A 26011-nucleotide genomic window follows, 5' to 3' on the forward strand; every position below is an offset into this window, starting at 1 on the left:
ATAATAAAAGTGGGATCAGGAAACATGACCGAAAAAGGGCAAAACGGAACAAACTCGTGACAGATCGCCCCCCTCCCGGTAGGCGCGTCCCACACCGTAACAGTTCTACTGGGGAGGGGGGTGGGCACCCTGGAGGCCAGTGCAGGGCAGGATACTGGAGAGGCCTCCAGGGCGGAACAGGAGTCTCAGGGGACCATGGCGGGTCAGGGTTCTCATGTGGCCATGGCGGGTCAGGGGACTTGGGAGGCAATGGCGGTGCAGGGAGCTTGGGCGGCCATGGTGGATCCAGGGATTCGGAGTGCTGTTCTGACAGGATTACCGAGGGGACGAAGGAGCGAGGAGACGAGGAGTTCTTCGGAATACAATCTTTAATTCAAAATCAACAAAGGAAGACATTCAACAGCAGACAAAGACTCAGGAGAGAACACAGGACTTATAAAAGGGACGTAATTGGGAAGAACAGAAACAGGTGGAGTAATTAATCAAAAATCATGGAAACTAATGATCAAAATGGGGACATTAAACATGACCAAAAAAGGGCAAAACGGAACAAACTCATGACACAAGCATTATCACTGCAGTCTGTTCACTGTGTTTCTGTTGAACAGTCCAAAAGACGTCAAATAAAGTGCGAGCATCCATAATAAAACGTGCCTCACACGGCTCCGGGGCATGAATAAAGGCCTCCCATAATGGCCCAGTATGCATGTTAGAGCTTTAGTTGGCATCTGCAGGTGGCACGGTCGATTGTGTTTACCGACAGTGGTTTCTGGAAGTATTCCTGGGCCCATTTAGTAATGTCAATGTCAGAATCATGCCGATGAGTGATGCAGTGTCGTCTGAGGGCCTGAAGACCACGGGCATCCAACAAAGGTCTTCGACCTTGTCCCTTACGCACAGAGATTTCTCCAGTTTCTCTGAAACTTTTGATGATGTTATGCACTGTAGATGATGAGATTTGCAAAGCCTTTGCAATTTGACGTTTAGGAACGTTGTTTTTAAAGTATTCCCCAATCTTTTTACACAATCTTTCACTGATTGCAGAGCCTCTGCCCATCTTTACTTCTGAGAGACTCTGCCTCTCTAAGACCTCCCTTTTATGTTACAGACCTGATGTCAATTAACTTAATTAGTTGCTAGATGTTCTCCCAGCTGAATCTTTTCAAAATTTCTTGCTTTTTCAGCCCTTTGTTGCCCCAGTGCCAAATTTTTTTAGACCTGTAGCAGGCATCAAATTTGAAATGAGCTCATTTAGTGGATAAAAGTGTTTTTTTTTTTTCTCCTTTTAAACATTTATGTTATATTGTGAATAAAATATCGGCTCATGTGATTTGAAATTCCTTTAGTTTTCATTTTATTCAAATTTAAAAAACGTCCCAACATTTCCGGAATTCGAGTTGTATATTAGCGATGTAATTTACATTATTTACTTTAATGAATTTGAGAAATTCAAATAATTTGAAGAAACCACAAGAAACAGGTGAATAAAGACTGACAATGTTTCAATGTTTAATATTAAGAACTGTCAATGTTTAATATTAAGAAATTATTATTTAGAGAATTGTAAAGCATTTTGGCTCGTTTATGTTGGCCGTCCCAAGCATGGTTGCAATGTGTTCATTGTCAAACTCCAAAATCAGATTATTTTTAATCCTTAAAAATACGCCATTATTTTATTTGAAAAAGTTAATAATTTTATTTTATTGACAAAATATTTTAGTTTGTCTTGTATATTTTTTATTCATTAGATCAGACATTTTAAGCTGTCATTTGGTCATGTTACAACGTGCCCCTCTGATGTTACAATGTCTATGGGACATGTTGTCACATTTCACTTCCATTTTTTGAGGGTAAATAAAGAAAAACATATAGGCCTACACTGTAATTATGAAACAAAGTGACATATTTGTACTAGACAAGAATGGAATTACTGTGGTTAAAAAAATATCCTCTGAACATCATGTGGATTTACACAAACTGAGAAAGTTAAAAAGTGTTAGGTTTTGCCCTACAATCAATCAATCAATCAATAAATCAAATTCCAACTCGTAGGCTAAATAAGAACAGGACAATTAGTTCTTAAAACAATAATGAAATTATTTAAAATTCACTTAACACACAATTTACGGCTTTAACGTGTCGGTTTCCAATATAAGGACAAATATAGCCTACAACACACAGCAGTAGAACTGACCTCAATAGTCCGACTACCTCGGGTCTTCAGAGTTGTTCTCCAGGATGACGCGCTTCTTTCAACAAACACCCCTCCCTCCCACCCTCCTCCAGACTGGGGCAAAACAAGCCATCCTCCAGCAAGCGACGAGAGCAAGAAGCATGGTCAGCGGGAGCAACACAGATATCTCATATCCAATAGAAAAAATGAGCGTGGGATTGTGCCATCGCATATTCCCCTCTTTCATGTGTCCGTGAGCTGCACGAGGACAGTTTAAAGTAATGCGCATACTAAATCCAGTCAAAAGATGAAATGCTTCTCCCGGTACCTGCCTTACATCTTCAGACCACCGAGTAGCCTCCTCTCGTCCAGCTGTCACACTGAGGGTGAGTGAGTGAGTGGAGATGATGCTATACTGCTTAAAGTGCAAACAAGAACCAGATGTTTCTTGGTGTTGTTGAATGGTATTGCGTTTGAAACGCGGGCTGTGAAAACAGTCCTCTACCTATAGACAACATTTCGACATTTCCTCAGACAACATTGTGGGGCATCATAGGCACGTTCGCGTATAAAAATGTATGATAGCGTTGTCTAGTGTAGATTTTGAAACATGCTGCAAATACTACATTTGTGGTAACAAATAAACTGGTTTCATTCTATATATATATATATATATATATATATATATATATATATATATATGTTTCAGACTACTTACATAAAATGTATATCAGTTTTATAACGACATAGGCAATAACAACAATGCCATTCAATGATGTTTGAGAAAAAAATAAAAAAGTTTCCTTAAAAGTCTGTTATAGCCTTTTTGATATACTGTATGATGTAAGTTTATTCAGTCAAATAAATGTTCATCTTGAACATAACTAACAGTATAACACTTATTCTTACCGTTACTTTATAAAACATGCATCTGTAAAATAAAATCACAGCAAAAAAGCCATACCACAACCTGAAGATGAACATTTTTAGACTTTAAAGGCCTTTTAAAAGTATGAACTATCAATCAGATGACAGACGATTGTGTACTACAGGCCTTTCAGCAAAGTTTTGATCTTGTTCATAATTTAGAGGTCTGAAAATTATTTGACAAATATGATAAATAGGGTTACCTCTAAACTGAATAGGTTTCAGAACTATATTTAATATTGAATACGTGAATCAGTCACATTTACTCCAGAGAGTTACAGTCATCACAATATCATAGGGCTTTAGTTTTTAATAAATACAGCAGATAACATATTAACACATTGCAGGTCTGAATTCACTAAACTTAAATTAGACATTATGAGAACCCAATTGAAACATTCATTTTTTGTTGGCATCCAAAGCAGCTTTAAACTAGATCTTGTAAATTAATTTACGTTTAAATAGTTTAACAGATACTCTTATCCAGAGGGACATTGTACAGTTTAACAGGTATTTTTATATTTTATACATACATTTTATATTTTAATCTAACTTCAAAAGGAGCTTCACACTTATTTTATTATAATATTTATCATGTGTTTTTTTTTTTTTAAATCTGTTAAATATTAAATATTTAATTTCATCTAATTACATTTAATCTACTTATTTATAATCCAACATTATCTAATGCATGATTAGATTGCTTTCAATTTGAATTCAGCCACCTGTTTAAACAGTAGCCTAACATTTTCTCTTATAAAAGCACACAATTGTATTTGCAAAGATGCAGTTTGGCTCATATTACCTTCATACCTCTTGGCTTAGCTATATATAGGACTGAATGAACCTAAGGGGGAAATACCTTGCTGGTGCAGCACTAGAGCTACTAATAGATAGATATCTCTATAAGGCCCTGTAACAGTAAGTCTTGAGTTTCTGCCAGGAAAGAGATATTTCATTACAAACCCATCTCCAATACCCTCCTCCTGTAGCCATCATATTGGACATGTAATACCATACAACACCTGCAGCCACACATCTTCTTCTCCCATGCTCATCTATCCACTCGCTGTCTTTCATTTTCTTTTGATTCCTCTTTTATCCGGAGGATGCGAATACTGGGTTATCATTCCGTTGACTGTCTGTCTTCATGCATGATTCTGTGCTCTCGTCTCTTGCTATCTCCATCTGTGTCTGCTGCTCAAGCCAGATCGATTGGATCTTAAAAGGTTACAGTCCCCTTGCTGGCAATGGTGTATCACAATACTGTATTATGCAATCCTATTACCAGTTTATGTGTATGTTTTGAAGTCCATTCTGCTGCCAGGGAGTTTCCTTTTATGAGACTAGCTTGTAAGCTCCATTGGAAATTTTTACAGTAAGGCTACATTGTACTATACATATATATTGGGCTATACAGAACTGCGTCATTCTGACAGGACTCTCAGAACAGCCTGATTTGAGAAAGGGGATTTTAAATTAGGGATTTAAAAAAAAAAACACTGGGTGGATTTTTATCATTATAGGATGGATGTGTACACACACTTCCAACACACATTTATGTTCGAACAACTTGAAAAGTGAATTTTGCATCCGATGACCCCTTTCAGCGAATATACCTGCAGGGTTCAAAGAAGAGACTAAAAGCAAGTTTTATAAAGTTTAGGGCAGAGAGGGTGCACACACACACACCACACAGACAAATCATATTTAAAAAACTTCATTAAAAAATGTATATTCATTTACAACACATTAACAGAAATAATAAGATATTCTTGTTGTCACTGCCTAGAGTTGTCATGGTAACATTCCAGGTGAAGATAATGAGAAAATTAAGTTTCCTTTCATTGCTCACTTCACCAAGTGCGTTGCAGACGGCTTCATTATGACACACAAGTGCCCTTCTCTCTTCAAAGTCCCCACTTCAAGGGCTCTGCCGTTCTGAGTGAGTAGGGTATAGGGATGCTCACTTCCAATTGGAATTTGCCCAAGTTTTCTGCATTCTCGGTGACCGGAAACACTCTGACAGTAAAAACACTTGGAGCTGTTTGTGTGTAAGAACACAGTCCTGCTCTTTTTTCTGAAAGATGCAGCACAACAGATTAAATTATCTAATTAAAACACACACACTGTGGTGTGTCTCACCTCTCTGTTGGAAAGAAGCTGGAACATGAAAGCACAGCTGGTGGTATCAGTGTATCAATACAATGGAAACTGAATACTGAAACCATTTCAAATATGTATTTTTGACAACACCACTGTGCAGTAGAAAGACAAAACAAATTTTGAAATCAGTGCTACATGATGAGAAAACACTGAGAAATGATATGATCAGTAAGTCGAGGCAAAAAATTTTGTTCACTTTAACTCATCAAAATAAGTTAAGAAATTTCAACTTTTTTTTAAATAAGATATATAAAATTCAACAATTTTTTAAGTTGGTTTAATGTAATTGAAGTTGAAATGACTTGTGCAACCAAGTTGATTATACATGAGCAACTGAACTTAAGTCTTTAAGTTGAAATTTTTACTTTTCAAGGCAGGCACCAGTGTTGTGCTTGTGGAATAACTGATTTGTGCAAAACAAATTCAGTGTGCATGACATGTGCGTACAAATATGCTGTGCGCTTTCCTCTCAACAAAATAAACAGCAAAAATGATAGTGTTGAGAAAACAGCCGTGTGATCATATACTGAACAAAATTATAAATGTAACACTTGTTTTTGCCCTCATTTTTCATGAGCTGAACTCAAAGATCTAAGACTTTTTCTATGTACACAAAAGGCCTATTTCTCTCAAATATTGTTCACAAATCTGTCTAAATCTGTGTTAGTGAGCACTTCTTTGCCGAGATAATCCATCCACCTCAATAAAAGACCACTCTAAAATGTGCAGTTTTACTGTACTGGGGGGGTCCGGGGGGGGTCCAGTCAGTAGTAACTAAAACTAAAAGTTACAACTCTATAAATACTATATACCCACATATTTAAGAAAATAAAGAAATTAAATAAAATTGACACATGCATATAACAACATTTCAATAATAAACATAAAAAACTAAAATAAAAAGCGATACTTCTATCCCTTGCCGGTGTCCCTGCCCGGTGGAGTCGCACGGTAGAGTTGATGGTCTTTACACTCTTCGGTCTTCACACTAAGAGGGCTTCACAGGACGACTGCCGCGGTATAATAACCTTTTTTATACCAATCCAACAAATCACCATTTCAATTCAGCTGGACCCAAAAAAAAAATAAAAAACAATTCACATGTAGAAGCAAAGGAGAGGTTATTGCATTGATTCAGCCTAGGGCAAATGTATAATTTACACATTTTACCTGCAATTGCTGATCACAGATGTCTGGAATAACACTTGTGTTTACTGAGCATATCACAGACTTGCTGTTCAATTGGAGCCTCTTAACACTTTCCTGTTTGGCCTTAAAAGTGTTAAAGAGTGAATGTAACTGGAGTGCAGGGATGCAAGGGAGAATGGGTTAAAGAAATCAGATTGGAAAAACTGAACCAACTCTTCTAGGACACGCTTTAGCATTGTCAGCAATTAAAGCAAGTATGCAGTCATGTTTTACATACCCAACATGTGTTCTTTGGAATTAACAAACCTCAGCACTTACAGGGATAGTTCACCCAAATATGAAAATTCTGTCATAATTTACTGACACTGATGTACTGTAGATCCAAACTTGGATGAAAATGTTTTGAAAAGACAAATCTTATAATGTCAGTGGAAGCCAGTGGTAGGGGTGAGTGATGTTTATCGCCTATGACAATATCAGTATCAATAATATCAATATCGCCAACAAAAATGGTTCTAAATAAACCTGGAGCAGAACATTTGTGTGTCTTGGAGTGACACTGCAATGTTTCATTCCTGAAGTTAATGATACAAAGATTCATTCTTAGGCCCTGTCCCAAATCGCACCCTTAAACCTCGCGGTCTTCCTCTGAGGCCACACTTTTGTGATGTAATGCTGCTTTGCTCATCTCAGTGTGGGCTCGGCAGAAGTGTGCATCTAGTGCCCATTGTGTGCTAACAGTTGCTTGCTTTGGTATCTAAATGAATCAGTTGTTTGATTTTTTTTTTTCAATGAATCACTCATCAAGACAGACAGTTGCTGCCACCTACTCTTTTTTTTAACAACTGTTCATTATGTTTATTTTGTGGAACGGTAGTACAAAAAAAGCAGCTGTACAAATTTAAAACCCACCCCTTGGTAGACTGAAAAAATAAATAAATAAATAAAATAAATAATAAAGACATTAATTAATATTAATAGATAAACAAATAACAATAAAATATTTTTTTACAAAGACTTTAGAAAAGAAGACAACATTAAAAGCGGAATGCCATGAATTTACAGTTTTCACGTTAGATCCATGTATACGAGAAGTAGAGAGTTCCATTGAGATAATGTCCAACAAATACACAGTCCAGGTTCATCTGTCCATTGTGTGAGGAGGATTCCAACGGTTGACCAGCATTTTTTTTGCTGCTGTGAGAGCAGCTAACAGTAAAGATCTTTGTTGAATGGACAAGGTGAAGTCCCAAAAGTCATTCATGAAAAAATGGCACGGAGTCTCAGTACCTAACAAATATGATAGGTCCTGTGAGAGCTGAGTCCAAAAAGGGGAGAGAGAGAGGGGCACTCCTCAAAAAAATGCATAAACGTGCCTAAAACTCCTTGGGAACAGAGATTACACTTAGGAGAAGATGACAGATTCATATAAAAAAGTTTCATTGGAGTCAAGTAAACCCTATGCAGCAATTTCCAATGAATCATTTGGTGATTAGGGTCCACCTATTGTTAGATTTAGTGTCATATTTATGTATACTGTATATGACAGGCAAGTCAGCCAAGTTCCCAGCACAAAAATACATTCAGCAAAATATTGTTTAATTATCGTTATCGAACAAAATCCCCCAAAATATAGAGGTATTATTTTTTTGGTCAAAAATGCACACACTTAGGCATTGGTAATCAAAACTGTTTGGTTACCAACATTCTTCATAAAATGTTCATACAGGTTTAGAAAAACTTGAGAATAAATAAATGAATAAATTCATTTTTGGGTGAACTATCCCACTCTAAATTTTAAATTTGATTTATGCTGTTCAGCATGCACCATGGCATCAATAAATTATGCAAATTTCGGTTTATTTTGTGCTGCTTTTACTGATGTTTTGCACTTTTTGTGATTGTTCATTTTGTCTATGCTGATTAAACCAAGTTCTAGTCATGTTTTTTTTTTTTCCCCCCAATAATAGCCTAGTTGATTTCCAGTAATTCTCAAATAATAACACCATTCTGCGATTGCAAGGGCTGTGATGACAGCAAGATGAAATAGTTTGAAGTTTTTAGTGTTCATGAATTGCATTCTGACATTTTGTAGCTCAACAATGTGTGAAATTGAGCTTGTGTTAACATAATTGTGCAGAGTATGAACAAAAAGGACAACCAGCAGAAGTAGTGAGTAAGTTTTTAGGCAGTACTGATATAGTGACAGAGTGAAGTATACACTCAAAAAAATTACTCTTTGAATGAACATAAAAAAATCATGGAAAGGATTTCCACATGATTAACTTGCTTTATTTCAGCATTATGCAATTCTGTTATTCCAATTTAATGTACTTACGTTGGGTCAACTTAATTTATTAAGTTTGATTCAACTTATTTACTATGGTTGGGCACAGCTTAATTTAATAGTGTCAGCCCAACTAATTAGCAATGTTTTGGACCAACTAATTTAAGTTAGCCTAACAAAAGTGCTTAATGCTGAAAGAAAGCCATTTAATCACATGGAAATCCTTTCCATGATTTAATTACATTACTTCAAAGAATAGCTTTTGAGTTGAATAAATTAAAACCTTTTTAACAAACTCTAATGGTGGAAACAACACACAACAAATGAGAAAAGGTGCAATCAAATTGTATTTCCAAAATTATAAATCACATTGTTTTACACAGTTGAGTTGCTTGTTGATAACACAAGGAAATATATCTCAAGTTTGTTATGAGAATACAGGGAAATGGGCCCTCTCACTCGCATCCCACTTAATCTACTCTTAACATTTGCACTTTGTACATCTTGCACCTGTGGTTTTATGTGATGGTGAACTCACACAGAAGTTAATAAAAAATATTTACCAAAGTTAGAACATGTTTTGTATAAATATATATTTAAATTTTTTACATTGAAACGTAGGGACATTTTTTAAACAAGTTTCAACAATGTCTACAGCATGGTTGGCATCAAGGGTAAAAACAAGACAAATGGAGATCTTACAATAAAGTTTAACTCCCGAAATTTGTAAATGTTTAAACTTAAAAAAAATTAAACATAGCTTAGTCTTAAAGGGATAGGCCGAACTATCCCTTTAATTTTTTATGAGAAACTGAAAAAAATAATTCAGCATACAGCTTTCCTTAAGTGCCAATAGACTGGACCTTGCATCAGAGAGAACATTTTTTTATAAAAACAGAGCACAAAAAACCTCCAGATGAACTGAGCACTGATATACAGGTCCTTTTCAAAAAATTAGCATATTGTGATAAAGTTCATTATTTTCTGTAATGTACTGATAAACATTAGACTTTCATATATTTTAGATTCATTACAACACAACTGAAGTAGTTCAAGCCTTTTGTTGTTTTAATATTGATGATTTTGGCATACAGCTCATGAAAACCCAAAATTCCTATCTCAAAAAATTAGCATATTTCATCCGACCAATAAAAGAAAAGTGTTTTTAATACAAAAAAAGTCAACCTTCAAATAATTATGTTCAGTTATGCACTCAATACTTGGTCGGGAATCCTTTTGCAGAAATGACTGCTTCAATGCGGCGTGGCATGGAGGCAATCAGCCTGTGGCACTGCTGAGGTGTTATGGAGGCCCAGGATGCTTCGATAGCGGCCTTAAGCTCATCCAGAGTGTTGGGTCTTGCGTCTCTCAACTTTCTCTTCACAATATCCCACAGATTCTCTATGGGGTTCAGGTCAGGAGAGTTGGCAGGCCAATTGAGCACAGTAATACCATGGTCAGTAAACCATTTACCAGTGGTTTTGGCACTGTGGGCAGGTGCCAGGTCGTGCTGAAAAATGAAATCTTCATCTCCATAAAGCTTTTCAGCAGATGGAAGCATGAAGTGCTCCAAAATCTCCTGATAGCTAGCTGCATTGACCCTGCCCTTGATAAAACACAGTGGACCAACACCAGCATCACTGACTGTGGGTACTTGACACTGGACTTCAGGCATTTTGGCATTTCCCTCTCCCCAGTCTTCCTCCAGACTCTGGCACCTTGATTTCCGAATGACATGCAAAATTTGCTTTCATCTGAAAAAAGTACTTTGGACCACTGCGCAACAGTCCAGTGCTGCTTCTCTGTAGCCCAGGTCAGGCGCTTCTGCCGCTGTTTCTGGTTCAAAAGTGGCTTGACCTGGGGAATGCGGCACCTGTAGCCCATTTCCTGCACACGCCTGAACACGGTGGCTCTGGATGTTTCTACTCCAGACTCAGTCCACTGCTTCCGCAGGTCCCCCAAGGTCTGGAATCGGTCCTTCTCCACAATCTTCCTCAGGGTCCGGTCACCTCTTCTCGTTGTGCTGCGTTTTCTGCCAAACTTTTTCCTTCCCACAGACTTCCCACTGAGGTGCCTTGATACAGCACTCTGGGAACAGCCTATTCGTTCAGAAATTTCTTTGTGTGTCTTACCCTCTTGCTTGAGGGTGTCAATGATGGCCTTCTGGACAGCAGTCAGGTCGGCAGTCTTACCCATGATTGCGGTTTTGAGTAATGAACCAGGCTGGGAGTTTTTAAAAGCCTCAGGAATCTTTTGCAGATGTTTAGAGTTAATTAGTTGATTCAGATGATTAGGTTAATAGCTCGTTTAGAGAACCTTTTCATGATATGCTAATTTTTTGAGATAGGAATTTTGGGTTTTCATGAGCTGTATGCCAAAATCATCAATATTAAAACAATAAAAGGCTTGAACTACTTCAGTTGTGTTGTAATGAATCTAAAATATATGAAAGTCTAATGTTTATCAGTACATTACAGAAAATAATGAACTTTATCACAATATGCTAATTTTTTGAAAAGGACCTGTACTGGGAAATGGGGCCCTGCCTTTATACTCACATTCCCCTTCAAGATTTGCACTTACACCTGTAGTTTAATGTGCTGGAGTACCTAAACAACAAAACAGAAGGTACAACTTTTCTGGTGTAGCTTTTGCTATGGCGATGTTTCTTAACGGGAAAGCAGTGTTTTGAGAACTTGTCCTTTGTTGGATAGTTTGTTTCCATCCAATTCCATAATGATCTTCTGCAGAACCTCAAAAGTGTACTTGAGCTCCTGGGGGTAGCTCAGGTTTAGCGCGTAGACAAGCCCCAGCAACATCACCACAGCAAAAGCTACATTGCCCAACTCACTCATCACTTCCACCCCCTCCAGGACAATACCAACATCCGCGGGGTCATCGCCAGGCTCTGCGCCTTCTTGTCGAATGACAAAGATTCCAAATACTGTCTCCGCTATGGCCATTTGAGTGCTTTCATCGACATCCTGTGACAAAAAATAAAATGAACAAGGACAAAGATTTTTTTACTGATGTGCATTACATGCATATTTATAGCACACAATCTTTACAGTATTACTGTAAAACAGCTATCACTAACTTGATCCATATTCATAATAATGCAAATGTAATCAAATAACCAATTGACATTAAAATTGTTTAGCTGAGTCGGTGAAATACTTCAACTAAGCCATACCAAGGGCCTGTCTGTTGTAATCATGAGTTCAGTGTTAGTTATTCCATTCGAATAAAGGTATATTGTCTTATTAAAGGGAAAAAAAAGTATGGGGTGTGTGTGTGTGTGTGTGTGTGTTATTGTCTGAGAGAAAGACAAGGAGAGAGGCTCCCAAACCGGCCCGGTTATTTCCAAAAAGATCAGTAATAAGTTACTTTACCGCAAACAGACATTTGATACACTGTTTTTGTTCATGTATAGAAGAATTACATGATGAAAAAAAACAGGCCAAATAATTTGTATGTGGTAGTGAGTTTTTATTTAAAGGATAATTCTGGTATTTAGCACTTTGAGTCTCTTTTCTGGTTTATGGATGAACTAGAGTAGTGGACACAGAAATGTTGACGATGGGTCCTGTCTCGACTATTTCACTCGTTTAGATTCGCCTTTGACCGCTTCAGAGTGGCTGGCTACGAGCATTCACAAACATGTCCTTAAAACAACCCTTAACGTTCGTGTTCAAAACTGTGCAACTCACCGAGTGGCTAGTGGTGTTCGTTGATGATTAAAAACAAATAGCGTAGCGAAATGCAGTTTCTGTCGTGTTTTATTTGGCATTTTGTAAAATCCCATTGATTTCTGTTGGAGGACTCAGTGCTCGTTGATATTACTGCGCTTCAGACTCAAATATCGAGCGGAAGTTTATACGCAGTTGTGAGGTATCTGAAAAAATAGTTCCACTATAGCAAATAACACGGATTGAAATCATACATTGCGCCGATATATTTGTTTTTAATCATCAACGAACACCACTAGCCACTCAGTGAGTTGCACAGTTTTGAACACGAACGTTAAGGGTTGTTTTAAGGACATGTTTGTGAATGCTCGTAGCCAGCCACTGAAGCGGTCAAAGGCGAATCTAAACGAGTCAAATAGTCGAGACAGGACCCATCGTCAACATTTCTGTGTCCACTACTCTAGTGCATCCATAAACCAGAAAAGAGACTCAAAGTGCTAAATACCGGAATTATCCTTTAACTGCGAGCCAACTATCGTCACGTATGTAAGCATGAATGTGCCAGCATGACATTAACGGCCTGAGTACAAAAATAACAAACAAGCATAACCAAATATTGCTGAAAATGATGGACAGTCTGCTGATGATTTTATACACATCGTTTTGTAGATGGATGAAAACAGATTTTATCTTACCTTTTCCAAATGAACTCCAGGCACGCCAGGCAAGTTCTTCATGTGATAATCTCGTTATTTTCCGAAGCACGCGGTTTGTCATCTCGCGTGATCTCGCTAATCCATTTTCGGTGCAAGATCAGTCTGACTATATTGAATCACGTTATCTCAACATGACTGAATTTAACAAATGTTAATTTGTTGAATTTCATGCTTATCCTACATTATTTTATCACGTTCACCTTTGAAACATGAAATAATTTTGTTAAAATTACACGTTACGCTTGTTTTAATGTAATAACCAGCTAATTTCCCTTTTTTGAGTGTAGGGGCTGAAAAACATCAGTCAGAACAAAGGAACGAGATTAAGTGATCTGATTGTAAGATTTGGTAGCAGGAAGCTGGCATAGACTTCGAAAGCAGGAGTAACATTATGTGGGTACAACCTGAATCACAAATGATTCATGGTACACATCAGACTTGATTACATCTTGATGTTGTTTCCAGTGCCTTTTGTCAAATTCAGCTGCTCTTTTCCCTTTCATAAATCTTGACATCTCATTTAATTTCTGCCCCATCCCACCTTTTATTCTGGAGTATTAGAATCAATCACACGCAGATGCTGTCTTCCTTGGATCTGTCAGAGAAATCTGGGGGCAATTGTGTGTGTGTGTGTTCATTAAGGGACTTCTTTGGCAGCTACTGTTTGAGCTGCTGAATGGCTGAGACCATTCTGTGCAAGTCTTGATTTTGGAAGTTTACAGTACAGGAACAGAAATGTTTTTTCTGAGACACATGCAATGTTGATCATGTCATGGAGCTTTTATGATGCGCATAAGAGAGTTTTATTTTTGTTGTATCACAGAAAAGGTATTGGGGTTGTGAAATACGGTAAGATACAGGATTTTTTAAAAACATCATTATGAAGAAAATCGGTACTTGGCCCATGCCAGTTTTGTAAGTAACTGTTGTGTGGCTGCTACTGTTCTGAAAAGTTTTTATCTCATTGCTACTAGGTTACAAAAGGTATCCTGGGTGGTTTAAATACTAGTTTTGACCATATACAATGGTACTCAATAATTTGACCCAGTGTGCAATACATGTCACGGTAACCAGGTTAGCAAAACATCTGTCATTATGTGAACTCTTGATTCAGCTGAGCTGTAATATAATTATTATTAGGGTTATTTAATACAGAAAGACATTTTCCTCAGGTGGTGTATGAGGAACATTGAACTTTTCACAAGTAGATCCTTTATTACTTTATACGCCCTTTGTGTCAATGCTGGCTTTGAGAGGGAAAGAGGCAGAGGTGAGACACATGTAAAAAAAGAAAATAATATCATTAAAAGATTATATTTCATAACACAATGTGAATTTAACTATTAATTAAATGGTTTTATATATAATTTTATGTATGATTGTTTCGCTAGTTGCTGAGTTGATGCCATGCAATTATGATAAATTCAAGAAGCATGTTATTCCAAACATACTTGTTTTTAGTGCACAGTCAATAAATAATCAAATACAGTTTTGTACAAAAGTATTTCATGCTTTACAAAAACATGATTTATATCTTTATCGTTAGTGTGCCAGTAAATCAAACCAAGCACACTTTTCAGGCAAAACATTTAATAGAATAGTGGAACATATTCTTAGTTAATGTGAGAATGAAGAATGAGATTTATGGCCAGGTATGTTTACACATACGAGGAATTTGTTGTAGTGACAGAAGCTCCACAGTGCAACAGAATGACAGCAACAGGACAGGACACATATAATAGAAAGAATATTATACAAATATAAAAAATAGCAAAAACACAATATATAATTATAGACAATTATGTATGTACAGGTATGATATGTGCAAATTTGAAATGGAAATAAGTATGTGTGTTAAATAAATAATTTATAATAGTGTGTGTTCCACGTTTATTGTCAAGTGTTCATGAGATGGATTGCCTGAGGGAAGAAACTGTCCCTGTGCCTGGTCGTTCTGCTGCTCAGAGCTCTGTAGCGTTGACCAGACGGCAACAGTTCAAAGAGGGAGTGTGCTGGATGTGAGGGGTCCAGTTCTTGGAGTTGGGGAGGGTTGTACCAATGATTCGCTCTGCAGTCCGGACTACCCTCTGTAGTCTCCTGAGGTCAGATTTGGTAGCTGAGCTGAACCAGATAGTTATTGACGTGCAGAGGACAGATTCAATGATGGCAGAGTAGAACTGTTTCAGCAGTTCCTGTGACAGGTTGAACTTCCTCATCTGGCGAAGGAGGTACAACCTCTGCTGGGCCTTTTTCACAATGTACTCCATGTGATTGTCCTTCTTCAGGTCCTGAGAAATTGTGGTGCCCAGGAATCTGAATGAATCCACTGCAGTCACAGTGCTGTTCAGGATGGTGAGTGGGGGGAGTGTAGGGGGGTTTCTCCTGAAGTCCACAATCATCTCCACAGTTTTGAGCGTGTTAGGCTCCAGGTTGTTAATACTGCACCAGACAGCCAGCTCCTTAACATCTTGTCTGTAGGCAGACTCGTCACCGTCCTGAATGAGGCCGATGACTGTGGTGTCATCTGCAAGCTTCAGGAGCTTGACAGAGTGGTCTTTAGATGTGCAGTCGTTGGTGTAGAGGGAGAAGAGCAGTGGGGAGAGGACGCAACCCTGGGGGGTGCCAGTGCTGATCGTACGGGTGCTGGATGAGAATTTTCCAAACTTTACTAGCTGCTGCCTGTCTGTCGGGAGGCTGTTGATCCACTGACAGACAGAGATGGGGATGGATAGCTGAGTTAATTTGGGCTGGAGGAGTGATGGGATGATGGTGTTAAAAGCGGAGCTGATGTCCACAAACAGGATCCTCACATAAGTCCCTGGTCTGTCTAGATGCTGCAGGATGTAGTGCAGTCCCATGTTGACTGCATCATCCACAGACCTGTTTGCTCTGTAGGCAAACTGCAGTGGGTCCAGTGATGTCCTTCAGATAAGCCAAAACCAGTCTTTCAAATGATTTCACAGACATTAGAGCCACAGGTCTGTAGTCATTAAGTCCAGTAATTTTGGGTTTCTTTGGGACGGGGATGATGGTGGAGCATTTGAAGCATGAGGGCACTTCGCACAGCTCCAGTGATCTGTTGAAAATCTGTGTGATGAATTACGCCTGTGGTTACGGTGTTACATTGCATCCACTAAAAGTTAAGTTTACACCATTTGATTAAAACATCCTGCAACATGGCTGATTTTAGTAGGGGAAAGTGCAAAAATGGGAGTAAACCAAATGATTATCTGTGTAAATTAAAAGCAGCTGGACTCGACAGTGATCCTTGCAACTTACCAAAGAACCACACTGACTTGTGGCCAGGAATCTGGTTTCCTGCCATTTATATGCATCTAATTTTGAAGGCAGTTTGGCCTTCGTCCATGTGACATCACACGACAGGCATCTGAGACTGGCTCGATTTGAGAAAGGGGTAAAGATTTTAGTATATAAAAAAAAAAAAACACTGGGTGGATTTTTATCATTATAGGGTGGTTGTGTACACACACTGCCAACACACATTTCAGTTCAAACAACTTGTAAAAGTGCACGTAGCATTATATGACCCCTTTAAATGATATTATCTGCAAATCGGATTTGAAAATGACGATACCGATAACCATAAAAATGCTTAATATCAGCAATGATAATGAGTTAGGCCGATAATCGGTCGATCCCTACTCCAGTGCCTTGATTCCACCAGTCAAGATGCTTTTGTGAAGTTATCAGTATCTGTTAGCAAAGCCATCTTGGCCTCATGGGACTTTGATTGGCACAGTGAAAGCAGAACAGTCTAGACAGTCCCATTGGCTCTAATGTTTCTTCACGCTCTGAGAGGTTTGACTGCAGTCATCAATGATGGTAGAAGACAGTCAGCAGTGCTCGTCTTATTTTGCTCCCCAAAGGATGCTATTGATGCTGTTGAGGCAGACTTTTCAAGGGGGTTTCATATAAACAGAGACCTAAAGTCTCATTTTGATTGAGGAAGCTTGCAGTGAAGTTATGCCATGCATCTGTCACACGATGCACGCTACTTGTACAGCTGTGTAGTCTGACATCATTGTGCCATTCCAACAGTTCCACTCAGTATTTGTGCATCCTAATATAAAGGGCTTGTGTAAAAACTACACCGTTGAGAAAGCAGTTGAGACAGTGGTGTAAATGTGGGTCAAGAGAAGTGGGAAGGAGTAAATCAGGAGATTTGGCCTGCATGTAGATGTGCATCTGGCTGGCAATATATATGCATTAGGAATTGGTGACCAATGATTGTATAGTTCATCAAGGAAATGTCTGTATACGTTACAACAACACTCTTAAAAAAGGTTCAAAAAGAAGAAACATTTTTGATTCCCCAAAGAACCTTTTTTGTGAGCAGTTCTTAAAAAAATGTCTTAGTGTAAAGAACATTTAAAAAAAAAGTCTAAAGAACCTTTTTCCACTATAAAGAATTGAATGGAAAGATTCCATGTTAAAGGTTCTTTATGGAATCAAAGATGTATTATACAGAAATTATACAGAAGGTGTGAAAACTGTATTTTTCCATGTTTAGAATACATAACATACTACGGTATCCTTTTATTCCAATAAAGCTTAATGTAATTTCACAGTTTGAGATGTGGTGGAAATTACACGGTGGTGGAAATTCAGGAAATATTAAAAATTACAGAATTGGCACATGATGCATGTTTCTCACTGCTGAACATTGTTGCTTGACAAATTAAATAAACTATTGAGAGTGTGAAAGGTTTAAGGCAGGGCAAGGTGGAGGGGAGAAGGTGGATCTAAATGCAGCAGTGGAAGTTTATTAATAAAAACAATTACGCAACAGCTTTATATCAAACTGGACAATGAACAAAAGAAACTGGGAGCATTAAATAAAAATGATAACTAGGGACTAAAGGGACTAAAACAAGGCACAGGTGGGGAAAATCAGTTAACTTATTGGTAGCTAAGAGAACAAACTGGTGTCAAAATAAAGGAAAGTTGAATGAAAACACAGAAAGACAAGGGCAAACTAACAGTCCATGAAAACTAAACCAGAACTGAACAAAAATGGGACAGTCTTTCGACAAAATTCATTCAAACTGATCATACACATTCACAAATAAAACTTAATTACAACCCGAATTCCGGAAATGTTGGAATGTTTTTTTAAATTTGAATAAAATTTAAACTAACTGCACCCGGACTCTTCTACTACGAAGCCATGCTGTTGTAATAGCTGCAGTATGTCGTTTTGCATTGTCCTTCTGAAATACACAAGACCTTCCTTGAAATAGACGTCGCCTGGAGGGGAGCATATGTTGCTCTAAAACCTTTATACACCTTTCAGCATTCATAGTGCCTTCCAAAACATGCAAGCTGCCCATACCGTATGCACTTATGCACCTCATACCATCAGAGATGCTGGCTTTTGAACTGAATGCTGATCACACACTGGAAGGTCTCCCTCCTCTTTAGCCCGGAGGATACGGCATCCGTGATTTCCTACAAGAATGTCAAATTTGGACTCATCTGACCATAGAACCCTTTTCCACTTTGAAACAGTCCATTTAAATGAGCCTTGGCCCACAGGACACGATGGCACTAGTCTCGCGTAGCCAGACCATCAGACTGATGGCTGAAGGTCTGGGAACTTTGGCCGCTTTGAATGGCCAAGGCCTGCCCAAGAGGCCATGACAGACAGGTAAAGCAATCAATCACGTTTTGTTTTGTGCCGCGTCATGTTTTGGGGCGTGGAAATGTCGTCACAATAACAAACCGGTGTGTAAAACTCTCGGACATATTTTAAAGATTCTAGGCCGTGAACTTGAAAATTTTCACATACTTTTGAACAATTCAGCATTTAGTTGATCCCGACAAGTGCTCGTTGTCAGTTGCAAACACGACTGCTTTCTTCTTTCGTGAGGGGGTTTGGCGCCACGGCATTTTTGTTTCGAGGCAGAACGTTAAAGAACGCGACACACACATCTCCCGGAAATCCTGACAAATTCAACCAATCCGATGACAACTTCGAAACTCCTGAAGTGTTTCCAGCTAAGTGTGCCATATGCATCAGACGCTTAGCCAAAGTTCCGTTGGCGTGATGTCTTATGGCGGCGCGCAGTGGTGCAGCGGCTACTCAAGCTCCCGGGATTAAGCCTTATAATAACAGTTTTGAGGCTGTTTTCAGCACTAGTTTAGCACTAAATTTGCCTATAAAGTATAGTCCAACCGAATTTATGGTCATCATGGATAGTTCGGTTATCACAATCTCACCAAAGCTGAAATCCGCACTTGGAAGACAGCGGCTTCTGAGGACAACGGAGTGGTGTAGTAGAGTACGGGGAGCAGCGGGCAAGAGGAAACGATGTGCCCGGAGACAAAAGAGGGGGAAGCGGGCGGGCGCGCTGGCACAGTTAAAGGCTCACAAGCCGCCGATTCCAACTCTCTTTCTGGCCAATGTCCGCTCTTTGGACAACAAAGTGGACCTGTTACGTCTGAGGCTGAGTGTTTCCATAGAGATGAGGAACTGTGCTGTTCTCTGTCTAACGGAGACTTGGCTAAGTCACAACATGCCGGACTCAGCCTTCCAGATTGACGGACTACAGCTTTTCCGGGCAGACCGTGATCACCGGTCGGGGAAAATGCGGGGAGGAGGACTTTGTGTGTACGTGAATGAAGGTTGGTGTACAAACTGTGGACTGGTAAAAAGTTATTGCTCTGAGGTGATAGAATTTATGACAGTGAAATGTCGGCCGTACTATTTACCACAGGAGTTTACTGCGGTGTTTATCACCATTGTTTACATCGCGCCGGGTGCAAATGCTAATGCTAACGAAGTGTTACAGGAGTTACATGAAACCATCAGCTCGTTGCAGACTAGGCACCCGGAGGCGTTTTACGTGGTTGCGGGAGACTTTAATCACGTGAAACTGACGGACACTCTGTCCAGTTTTTACCAGCATGTTACCATTCCCACAAGGGGAGATAACATTCTGGACTGTGTGTACACTAACATCCGCGGTGCATACAGGGCTCTTCCTCGCCCCCATCTTGGCCTCTCCGACCATATCTCCATCCTGTTAGCACCAGCTTACCGCCCTCTGCTGAGACGGATCAGGCCAACAAAAAAGACTGTCACTGTGTGGCCTAGGGATGCAGCCTCTGTGCTCCAGGATTGCTTTCAGTGCACAGACTGGCAGGTCTTTAGAGACGTGTCTATGTGTGAGGGAGAGGTGGATCTGGAGGAATATACTTCCTCTGTCCTCGGTTTCATTTCTAAGTGTGTTGATGATGTCGCCATCACCAGGATAGTAACATGCTTTCCGAACCAGAAACCCTGGCTGAATGCTGAGGTGAGAGCTCTGCTGAAAGCTAGGGATGCTGCGTTCAGGGCAGGTGAGGCATCAGCGCTGAAAGTGGCGAGGAAAGAACTGACGGCAGGCATTGCGAGGGCTAAAGCCACATATGCTCGGAAGATTCAGGGGCATTTTACTTCCAACGACCCCCGGACCATGTGGAAGGGCATTAAGTGCATCATGGATTATAACACCAGGGATGCACAATGCCCAAGGGATCCCTCTCTACCAGATGCACTCAACAGGTTCTATGCTCGCTTTGAGGATCCTGACACCCCCCCCCCCCCCCCCCCCCCCCCCTGCATTAGACTTATACCATCTTTTGGTGACACGCCCCTCAGTGTGTCCATAGCTGATGTGAGGAGGACCCTTAAAGGAATCAACCCCCGCAAAGCTGCAGGCCCCGATAACATCCCGGGGCGGGTATTGAAGGACTGTGCATACCAGCTGTCTGAGGTGTTTACAGACATCTTTAACACTTCACTGTCACTGGCATCTGTCCCCACCTGCTTAAAGACTGCCAACTATTGTCCCTGTCCCAAAGTGTTCCACAGTGACAGGCCTGAATGACTATCGACCTATAGCCTTAACCCCGGTAGTCATGAAGTGCTTTGAGAGGTTGGTTATGGCCCACATTAAAGATTCCATCGACGAGACTGTGGACTCCCACCAGTATGCCTATAAGAAAAACCGCTCCACGGATGACGCCATTTCATCAGTGGTTCATACAGCCCTCACCCACCTGGAGAGTAGAAACTCCTATGTTCGTCTGCTCTTCCTGGACTTCTCCTCGGCTTTTAATACCATCATCCCACAGACCCTGGTACAGAAGCTCTCCTCCCTTGGTCTGAGTCCTACACTGGGGAACTGGGTTCTGGACTTCCTGACCAATAGACCTCAGACTGTCAGGATCCACAACACCATCTCCTCCTCCATCACTCTCAGCACTGGCTCGCCACAGGGCTGTGTGCTGAGCCCCCTCCTGTTCACTCTGCTGACGTATGACTGCTCGGCAAGACATCCTAGCTGCCATATAGTGAAGTTTGCGGACGACACAGCAGTAGTGGGACGCATCATTGACAATGATGAGTCGGAATACAGAGAGGAGGTGGAACACCTGATGCAGTGGTGCAGAGGAAACAACCTCTGCATCAACGTGAAGAAGACCAAGGAGATGGTGGTGGATTTTAGAAGAGACAGGCGCCCTCCTCCTCCTTTGTACATTGGAGGAGTAGCTGTGGAAGTGGTCTCTAGCTTCAGGTGCCTGGGTGTGTATATAACCGAGGACCTTACCTGGAGCACCAATACCATCCGGCTGGTCAGGAAGGCCCACCAGCGTCTCTATTTCCTCAGGAAGTTGCGGCGAGCTGGACTTGGGAGCTCAGTCCTGAGGAGTTTCTATCACTGTGCGGTGGAGAGTGTCCTCTGCACCTGTATTACGGTGTGGCATGGCAGCTGTACTGCTGCTGAGAGGAGGGCTCTGCAGAGGGTTGTAAGGGCTGCACAGAGGACTATGGGGAGCAGGCTTCCCACCATCACAGACCTCTACACAGCACGATGTAGGGGGAGGGCCCTCCGCATCATGAAGGACTCCATTCACCCTGTACACGGACTCTTCGAACCCCTCCCCTCAGGCAGACGGCTGAGGAGCATCCGGAGTAGGACCACCAGGCTCAGAAATAGCTTCTTTCCTGAAGCTGTTAGACTGTTGAACTCTAGCCATGCTCTGTAGGCACTCCATCTCTCCTTTTGAACATGCGCATGCATGCATGCGCACATACACATACACACACACATACATACACACACTGATCTGCATTACAAACACTTTATCCACCTTAAATGCAATATTTATTATAGGCGGAATACTATGGATTATCTCCCTTGGACAATTTCTTCTTGCTTTTAAACCGGGACCTGAGTTCTAATTTCGTACCATAACATGGAAATGTGAGTTGGTATGACAATAAAAGTTCCTTGAATCCTTCCTTGAATCCTTGAATCCTAGGCTGAGACTACGACAGCGCTTCTGAGGACCATGTTCACATATGGCTTCCTTTTTGCATGATAGTGCTTTAGTTGGCATCTGCAGATGGCACAGCGGATTGTGTTTACCGACAGTGGTTTCTGGAAGTATTCCTGGGCCCATTTAGTAATTTCAATAACATCTAACAAAGTTTTTTGGCTTTGTCCCTTACACACAGATTTCTCCAGTTTCTCTGAATCTTTTGATGATGATATGGACTGTAGATGATGAGATTTGCAAAGCCTTTGCAATTTGACCTTTAGGAACGTTGTTTTTAAAGTATTTCACAATATTTTTATGCACTCTTTCACAGATTAGAGAGCCTCTGCCCATCTTTACTTCTGAGTGACTCTGCTTCTCTAAGACATCCATTTTATAGCTAATCATGTTACAGACCTGATGTCAATTAAGTTAAAGGTGCCATAGAATAGAACACTGTATTTACCTTGGCATAGTTGAATAATAACAGTTCTGTACATGGAAATGACATACCGTGAGCCTCAAACACCATTGTTTCCTCCTCCTTATGTAAATATCGTGCAACAAAAGACCACTGAAAAATAGGCGAATCAGAACATAATACTGACTGTGAAGTTACAGTCGGGATCACTAATACGTACGCCCCCAACATTTGCATATACCCGCCCATGTTCTAGGCCAGCCGAACCTGCACAGCCGAATCATCAGAAGTTCTGCAGGTATTGTGAAGAAACAAGCGAGGACAACAGCGAAAATGGCAGATCATGGAAATAAATGTTATGTTCCAGGCTGTGCAGGGGATGTGAAGTGCAGGGATGGGTTGGTGTCTATTCAAAAATTCACGGAAAGCAAATAACGCGTTCTAATAAAATAACGCGAGCCACTAAATGGACATGGTTAGCTGCTTGCTAGCTGTAGCCTGTTACATTACAGTACATAATATTTCATTTACCACATAAAAAGAGTAAGGAGAGATGACTAAGGATGATGGCAAATGATTTACAGATCTTGAGAACCACTGACAAGCATCTGATCTTGTAAAATGCGTGGTAAGTACTTCGGCTGTTGTTTACACAGCGACTGCAAATCTCGAAAATGAAAGTAAAACGCGATTGTGCATTCGAAAGCAGTTTCAATTCCCTGCATATTAATAGCGGCTCCCTGATGCCCGCATTTTATATACAGTATAATTACCCAACGATATAACTGCGAGAGAAAGTATTGAATATATATATATATATATATAGAATATATATATATTTTCCCTGTGTTTCCTTCCTGCTGTGTGAGCTACTGAAATGAGCCGCACTGTGAAACAGCCAATCAGAGCAGAGATCAAAATTATTATTCATGACTCTTCCAAATAAGGCAATTTCATTCTAGGGACAAATCCTAGGGTTGTAAATGCACATATAAAACTGTTTCTGGAGATTTCTTGCCCTTACCTAAGTCACATACCTTCAATAGATATCAGAGAACAATTTAAAATATTGTATCAATAAATTCTATCGCACCTTTAATTAGTTAATAGATGTTCTACCAGCTGAATCTTTTTCAGCCCCCGTGTCAACTTTTTTGAGACCTGTAGCAGACATCAAATTTTTTTTTTTTTTTTTTTAATTTCTCAGTTTAAACATTTATGTTCTCTATGTTCTATTGTGAATACAATATTGGTTCATGTGATTTGAAAGTCTTTTAGTTTTAATTTTATTCAAATTTAAAAAATGTCCCAGCATTTCCGGAATTCGGGTTGTATATCCAAAATAATTTACGCCATGTTTTTTAAAAGCTCCCAACTTAGAATGTTAATTAAGATTCAGTTAGGACAGTGTGGTTGTGTTCTTCTTGTAAATACAGCACTTGAAGACAGCATTACAAAAATTTATTGAGCTGTAGACACTCAAATGCTGCTCTTGTATTCCCTCATAGGACTACATCATAGTGCTGTTTTATGCCACAAAGCACATTTAAGTGCTTCAGTGAATGTAAGAGAAATGTACAGAACATTGTTACAGGAAATTCATATGCTAAACTCCATAAAGAGGGCAGCACTTGGCTTCTGTCTCACATCTGAACATAAGTATGCACATAATTGTTGTATATGGGCTCTTTTGTCAATGTTTCTTGCTGTGAGCATAATTGTCTCTCCTGTAGGGAGGTGGCATTTAGTGTGTCTAAGTATAAATGTGCCATACAAGTTACCTTCATGCAATTTCTTGTGATTGATCCCAGTCTCTGTGTCTTATATAAGTGCTTAAGATGTGTGGACTGTGGAATCGGATCTTTCACATTTACATTTGACATATTTATGCTTTTATCCAAAGGAGCATAGATTACATTTTATCAGTTCATGCATTCCCTGGGATTTTTTTTTTTTTTTATGCAGCTGACAGCATAATTTATGTATTTATTTATTGCAAGCTATATTTTCTCTGTATAGTTTCATGCTAAAAACCTATAGTTAATCATAATCAAATGATGTTTTTGATGCTTCTAGTTGTTTTCATTGATTCTTTGATGATTAGAAAGTTTAAAGAATAGCATTTATTAGGAATATATTTTTTCTTTTGAATGGTACTGTACCATGTGAGAACAACATTTAATGATTATCGAGTGTATGCATCAGTATAACAATACATTTACATTTTTTAGCACACTTTGAATGAATTCACTGACTGAACTGATTCATGGAATTTAAACTTACCAACTCCAACATCCTACAAACATCATCCATCCATCCATGTATGTTTTGTATCTCTGAACACCAGAATATATCTGAAATCTGACACATTTCTTTGTGGTTCTAAATCAGGCGAGGTCCATCAGTAACTGAACCTCACAGCAGTAGGCCGCCTCACTGGCTCATTTCAGATGCTCATTTCCTGCTCAGCTCTGCCATGAAAACATTGTCTGGAAGTGAGCCATTTATGGCAACACATTAAAACGACTTTGCTAGATAAATGGATATCAGTAAATATCACAAGCATTAGTTCGCCCATGATATAATCAACCTGTACATCATATCAGTAAACAACTGTAATGTTTAAAGGTGGCCATATGGGGGCGCTGGTTGAATAGTGTTGTAATTGTTGAGCATGCTGCCAGCGTGATGGACAGCAGTGTGTGAAGCCAGGTGGTCTTGTTTCCGCATCACTTCCTCTGTCCTGTACTCCCGTCATTTTAGGCCTGAATAAACATTTGGACTGCCAGAGCTGTGACACTCCAGAAGATGTGAATGAGACGGTGTGCGTGTGTGTGTGTGTGTGTGTGTGTGTGTATGTGGCATCCTTTCCTCAGTATCTCACAGCACATATGGTCATTGTTATTCCTACTAAATGACAAAACCCAAACAGAGCCTGCTGAAGCAATGCTATCAGCTCAGCCCAAAATGTAGCTCTCAGCTGAACTACTCCGAGTCATCCATTGACACATTCATGGTGTATGATCATAACCCACGAGAGGATTGCCCTCAAACATCTAGACCTAATGATTGTAAAGGTCACTTCTTCTTTTTAAAGGAATAATTCACATGAAACATCTTCTTTCTTTATTTGTGGAATAGAATGGAAGATGTTTA

General features: G+C 39.7%; 2 protein-coding genes across 2 annotated transcripts in view; one reads left to right on the forward strand and one right to left on the reverse strand.

Annotated features, from left to right (window-relative positions):
• Positions 1-2321: 2321 nt before the first annotated feature.
• LOC306856159 (serine/threonine-protein phosphatase 2A 55 kDa regulatory subunit B beta isoform-like) overlaps positions 2322-26011 on the forward strand; it is a 75333-nt gene continuing 51643 nt past the window's right edge. Inside the window, exon 1 of the mRNA XM_079395210.1 lies at positions 2322-2559. Coding sequence (XP_079251336.1) covers positions 2481-2559 — 79 coding nt within the window. The 5' untranslated portion in view covers positions 2322-2480. The remainder of the gene's footprint in view (positions 2560-26011) is intronic.
• LOC306856160 (uncharacterized protein) lies at positions 11227-13201 on the reverse strand. Its single transcript, XM_079395212.1, has 2 exons — positions 13087-13201; positions 11227-11686 (listed from the first exon to the last, which is right to left on the reverse strand). Exons 1-2 carry the CDS (start codon positions 13126-13128, stop codon positions 11372-11374), a joined length of 357 nt encoding a protein of 118 aa, XP_079251338.1. The 5' UTR covers positions 13129-13201; the 3' UTR covers positions 11227-11371.

The sequence above is a fragment of the Barbus barbus genome (genome assembly GCF_936440315.1).
Source record: "Barbus barbus genome assembly, chromosome: 36".
Classification (NCBI taxonomy): domain Eukaryota; kingdom Metazoa; phylum Chordata; class Actinopteri; order Cypriniformes; family Cyprinidae; genus Barbus; species Barbus barbus.